Source organism: Vanellus vanellus (genome assembly GCF_965231255.1).
Source record: "Vanellus vanellus genome assembly, contig: HAP1_SCAFFOLD_89, whole genome shotgun sequence".
Lineage (NCBI taxonomy): Eukaryota > Metazoa > Chordata > Aves > Charadriiformes > Charadriidae > Vanellus > Vanellus vanellus.
In genome coordinates this window covers 45,474-51,514 of record NW_028126694.1, presented here as the reverse complement: position 1 = coordinate 51,514, position 6,041 = coordinate 45,474, and the positions used below count along the sequence as shown (strand labels likewise).

Below are 6,041 nucleotides of genomic sequence, written 5' to 3'. Positions count from 1 at the left end.
ATGACTTCAGCTTGTTTCCCAGGTGGTTCCCCTGGAGCCCCAGGGACATCTCTGAGGGAGCCCAGAGGGGACAGAGGCAGTGCCACCGTGGGCTGGTCCTCTGCTTCTGAGCTGGGCCGGGCTGCTGGGCCGGAGGGAGCTTCTGGCAAGCGGGCAGCGCTGCAGAGAGACAGCTCTGCCCAGAAGCAGGGCTGGGGGCAGTGCCTACAGGCAGAGAGGGAAGAGAAGAGAAGAGAAGAGAAGAGAAGAGAAGAGAAGAGAAGAGAAGAGAAGAGAAGAGAAGAGAAGAGAAGAGAAGAGAAGAGAAGAGAAGAGAAGAGAAGAGAAGAGAAGAGAAGAGAAGAGAAGAGAAGAGAAGAGAAGAGAAGAGAAGAGAAGAGAAGAGGAGAGGTAAAGGCAGTCTGGGGTGGGAGGACAGGAGAGAGCTCACCTGGGGACAAACCTTCACAGCCTTTCACATGGTAAGTCTCTGGCTGTGGGGCAATGCAGATGAGTTCCTGGCAGTGTCTCCTAGAGCTGGCACATGCCATGGCTGATAGGAGCTGTCAGGATGGCTGTCCTGGCTTGTCTGGTGTGGAGCAGGAGGATGTGCTTCAGAGCATGGATGTCCTGCTGCACCTTCAGAGGGACAATGACGGACAGTTGCCTTCTCCCAGGGATGGCTCCGGGGTTTTGAAGATAGGCATGCAGGCAGGGGTGGGCAGGGCTGTCCTTGCCAGCAGGGTCCCTGCAGCCCGGGGGCTGTGTGCCGGTGCAGGGACTCTGCCGCCTGCCAGGGTCAGCTCTGCGCCTGCCCGGGGAGCTCCCACGGAGGTGCTGTGGGGAGAAGCTGTGGGAGGAAGGAGTGACCCCTGTCAGGGCAGGGTCTTTCTATTGTTGAGAGGGTGCTGCATGGGTCACGGCTGCTCACAGCTGCTGACCACCCCCAGAACATCGGCAGAGGCAGCATTGCAAGGGGAAAGTCAAGTAAGGGGCTACCTTAAAGACAAAGACCTTTCCAGGCTCTGTGCTCGCAGCTTTCTCCTAAGGGAAAGGAGCTGTCACTGTGACACTGAGGGATCAGCAGGTCTGCCACAAACCTCATCAAGTGCCTGCACTCACTCCTCTACCCACAGACAGCACCAGCATCCCCTTTGCCTGCAGCATCAGGCTGGATCTGCTCCACTCCTCAGGACCCGCACAGAGGGAGGTGGCCCTGGGCAGTGCCCTGCTGCTGGGAGGGGGCTGCAGGGCAGAGCTGAGCACACAGTGGGTGGGATGGGCTCTGGGGCACTGGCAGGGGGAGACCTGGGCACAGAGCAACAGCTCCTGGCAGGGACAGCCCCAGGCAGCAGAGACAGGGGCAAGGGCTGGGGGGAAACTGCCAACACGCCCGGGGGGAGGCTGCCTTCAGCCAGCTCTCCTGGGCTCCTCCATGGAGGTGTCTGCTGGGCGCTGTCTGCTGGGACCTGAGCGCACTCTCTCTTCACATCATCTCCTCTGCGGCACCCCGACTGCCTGCTCTGCCGGTCCTGTGGGGCTTGCGAGCTGCCCCCAGCAAGGCACAGCGCTGCCGTCGGGTCCTGGGGAGTGCTGAGCCTTTCCTCGGGGGTGGGCAGTCTCCTCTCAGAGTGCTTTGCTTCTCTCGGGGAGGGGTGGTGTCCTGTTCTCTCCATCACAGCTCCATCTCTGCACTGGGACAGGGAAGAGATTGCAGATCTGCCCTCTCAACCAGTGCTCCCCTCATCCCATATGAGTTCAGCTGTTTGGTATTTTTTAAAAAGTAGTTTGTGTGTGGAGTCATCTTGAAGGCAGATGAAACAAAAGCAGAGGGCAGATGGGCAAAACCCCGATGGACAGTGCAGCTCTCCTGAGTCTCCTTTAAGCCAAAGAGAGCTGAACTCGTCTGTCCCGTCTGAAGAATCGTAACATGATTAGTCATCAAAATGAGGATTTCTACATTCATGAGATGTTATCATGGAAAATAAAAAGCACAGGCAAAAATTTATAAGGACGTGCTAACCCTCTGCTCTGCAGCCCACGCTCTGGAGAGGCATGAGTGCAAATATTGAACTTTTCCATTACAGGTGGATTACATCTGACACCCCTTGTGACGGTTGGAGCTGTCACAGAGCAGCTCCCTTGTACCCACTGCAGCAGAGCAGGTCTGACTCCTCAGCAGCACAGGGGCAGAGGTGCTGCTCCTCACACCACACTCAGCCAGCACCACCCAGAGAGAAAAAATGCATTTCAACTGGGGGTGATATCTATGAAAAATGGAGTATATGGGCTCATAGAATTCTGTCCTGATTTTTTCCTGTCTTTTCCTGCCTTTAACAGAGCCCCCATAAAAGAAATAACTAATGTCCAACAGCAGCTCCATCACCCACTTCCTCCTCATGGAGTTCGCAGACACACGGGAGCTGCAGCTCTTGACCTTCGGGCTCTTCCTGGGCATCTACCTGGCTGCCCTCCTGGGAAACGGCCTCATCATCACCGCCATCACCTGCGACCACCGCCTCCACACTCCCATGTATTTCTTCCTCCTCAACCTCTCTGTTCTGGACCTGGGCTCCATCTCCACCATTGTCCCCAAAGCCATGGCCAATTCCCTCTGGAACACCAGGGCCATCTCCTACGTAGGATGTGCTGCACAGGTTTTTATGCTTTTCTTCTTTCTTGGAGCAGAGTTTTCTCTCCTCACCATCATGGCCTATGACCGCTACATTTCCATCTGCCCACCCCTGCACTACGGGACCCTCCTGGGCAGCAGAGCTTGTGTCCGCATGGCAGCAGCTGTCTGGGGCAGTGGGTTCCTCAATGCTGTGCTGCACACGGCCAATACATTTTCACTGCCCCTCTGCCAGGGCAATGCCCTGCACCAGTTCTTCTGTGAAATCCCCCACATCCTCAAGCTCTCCTGCTCACACTCCTACCTCAGGGAAGTTGGGCTTCTTGTATTAAGTTCTTTCTTAGGTTTTGGGTGTTTTGTTTTCATTGTGGTGTCCTATGTGCAGATCTTCAGGGCGGTGCTGAGGATGCCCTCTGAGCAGGGACGGCACAAAGCCTTTTCCACGTGCCTCCCTCACTTGGCCGTGGTCTCCCTGTTTATCAGCACTGCTGTATTTGCTCACTTGAAGCCCACCTCCATCTCCTCCCCACCCCTGGATCTTCTTGTGTCATTTCTGTACTCGGTGGTGCCTCCAGCGGTGAACCCCCTCATCTACAGCATGAGGAACAAGGAAATCAAGGATGCCCTGTACAAATTATTGCAATACAATCTACTCACAATTAATATGGTGCCCATTATCCCACAAGGGCTCCCACAGTATTACAGCAAAGACCAGGACTAACTTTTCTTCAATTGTGCATTTTACCTTACTGCTTTTCTTGTTGCTTTGTTGTTTTGTTTTCTTTTTTTCTTCATTCTGTTTTTTTATTATATACCTTTGATGTTACTGTTTTTGTTCTCATGCTTGTTTTTTTTTTTTTCTTTTCCTGGACCCAAAGACCTCATGTGCATAAGGATCACAGAATCACAGAATGGTCAGGGTTGGAAGGGACCTGTGGAGAGCATCTAGTCTAACTCCACTGCCAGAGCAGGGGCACCTACAGCAGTGGCACAGGACGGCTTCCAGGCGGGTTTGGAATGTCTTCAGAGTGGGAGACTCCCCCACCTCTCTGGGCAGCCTGTGCCAGTGCTCTGCCACCCTCAAAGGAAAGAAGTTTCTCCTCATGTTAAGATGGAGCTTCCTACGTTCATGTTTGTGCCCGTTACCTTTTGTCCTATCACTGGGCACCACTGAACAAAGACTGTTCCCATCTCCCTGGCACCCCCATTTAACTATTTATACGCATTAATAAGATTCCCCCTCAGTCTTCTTTTCTCCAGACAAAAAGAGCCCTAAGTCCCTCAGCTTTTCCTCATCAGAAAGTTGCTCCAGTCCCCTGATCATCTTTGTAGCCCTTTGCTGGACTGTCTCCAGTAGTTCCCTGTCCTTCTTGAACTGGGGAGCCCAGCACTGGACACAGCACTCCAGATGCGGCCTCACCAGCGCAGAGTAGAGGGGAAGAAAGACCTCCCTCGACCTGCCGGCCACACTCTGCTTGATGCCCCCCAGGATGCCATTGGCCTTCTTGTCCCCAGGGCACATTGCTGGCTCAAGGTCATCGTGTTGTTCACCAGGATTCCCAGGTCCCTTTCCACACAGCTGCTCTCCAGCAGGTCAGCCCCTAACCTGTACTGGTGCATGAGGTTATTCCTCCCCAAGCTCAGTACCCTACACTTGCCCTTGTTGAACTTCATAAGGTTTCTCTCTGCCCAACTCTCCAGCCTGGCCAGGTCACACTGTATGGCGGCACCACCTTCTGGCACGTCAGCCACCTCTTCCAGTTTTGTGTCATCAGCAAACTTGCTAATGGTACACTCTATCCCTTCACCCATGTCATTGATGAATATATTGAACACGACTGCACCTGAGCTAGATCGAAGCTCCTTGTTTAGACTAGCTTAATAAAGAATCCAGCAGAAAATTAGTTGTATCAACTTCTGCATCTTCACATCTCCCCTGGAGCTGGGCCCCAGCATGCAAGAGGGGTTCAAGAGGCAAATGCCCAGCTGCCCCTTGGAGCTTCAGCCTTGGGGGCCCTTAGGGCTGCCCCTGGCTGCCTCGCTGGGCACTCTCTCTGCTGCCTGTGAGTCTGAGCTGCTGCTCCCCTTGAGCCATGGCCAAAGGCAGCAGAATGAGGTCGCCTTTTCAGTGCTGGTATCTCCTCACATCCACAGTCTTCTGTGCTCTTGCCTTTGTGTTACCCAAAAGGTCTTGTGGAACTTGTGACAGTCCTGTTGTCCAGACAGTGGCATCCCTGTGGCTGCAGGCAGGAGCAGGTCACGTGAACCTGTTTACCAGAGCTGGTCTCTGTGCAGGAACCACCATAATCAAAATGGTTTCTTAAGGGAGGGCCCAAAGGCTGAATGCCTCTTCCAAAGCTGGTGTCAGGAATGCACCCAGGGAACTGCTCCCTCAAAGGACCGTTTCTCTTCTTGAGACCTTGATGGATTTAGGGGGACAGGCTCAGAGTGCCAGGGGGATCTGTGAGGGACCAAGGACTGGGTGAAGACCTCCCTTCATGCTTGCACATGTCCACTCAGACAGCAACTGGTCTTTGACTTATTTGCCCGGCGCTGTCCCACCTGCAGTAGGGCTGATGAAAGATGAGGAATCAGGCACTACCAGGAGAGCTCAGGGGATCTTCCGGGACAGTGCGTGAGTCTGGGTGGGCAGTGAGCGGCACCTCATAAAATGAGTGACCGTCCAAGGTTGAAAATGTCAACCTGTGGAGCCCATAGGCTAAGAAGGAAACTTGAAAGCAATGACAGGTTGTGAAGACCCAGTAGGAAAAGGGACATAATACTAGAGAGCAGTTCAGGACACCCTCTCGGAAAGCCTCAAGGGCTGGATCCAGTGCAGCCCTGTCCTGTCCTTTGTGCCGTTGGAGACACCCTTTGGTCCTGCTCAGCCCTGTCCTCTCTTCCTGAGCCAGGAGGGGAGATGGAACGGGGCTCAGCAGCAGTCATCCCTTTCTGGCTGGGTCTGCTGCCCACCCTGACCAGCATGGCCAGTGCAGGCTCACCTCATGGCCCCAGGGCACCACAGCCCCCTCCCTCTGCACAGCAGCACCACCAGCTCAGGGCCATGCAGGGAGCACAGGGTGGGAACCAGGAATGTCCACCTGGGGAAAGGATCTCTGGGGAGAAGGGGTGTCCAGGGTGAAGAGCAAGGGAGCACTTCTGTGCCTTCAGGGAGGAACCCATGAGAAGGAGAAAGCTCTTTCTGCAGCACCCACTCGGGGCAGGCTGCTCCGTCTCTGGAGCAGGACTCTTGTGCCGGCCTGGGGAGAGGGGCTGGCACTGAAGGGGCAGAGGCCGCCTGTTGTGGGCACCTCCTTGGCCCGAGATCAGGGCTCCTGCAGGTTCACGGACCTCCATGTCCTCCCACCACGTGCAGCCTCCAGCCCCGGGGCTGATGGGGAGGCTGAGAGCCCTCTCTGTTCCCCAGCAG

At 55.0% G+C, this 6,041-nt stretch overlaps 1 protein-coding gene across 1 annotated transcript; it reads left to right on the top strand.

The window, feature by feature from the left end:
- Nucleotides 1–2,342: 2,342 nt before the first annotated feature.
- On the top strand, nt 2,343–3,332 carry LOC309685847 (olfactory receptor 14C36-like; the record flags this gene model as incomplete). The annotated part of the gene is made up of 1 exon (XM_082501550.1): nt 2,343–3,332. One exon carries the CDS (start codon nt 2,343–2,345, stop codon nt 3,330–3,332), a length of 990 nt encoding a protein of 329 aa, XP_082357676.1.
- Nucleotides 3,333–6,041: the final 2,709 nt, after the last annotated feature.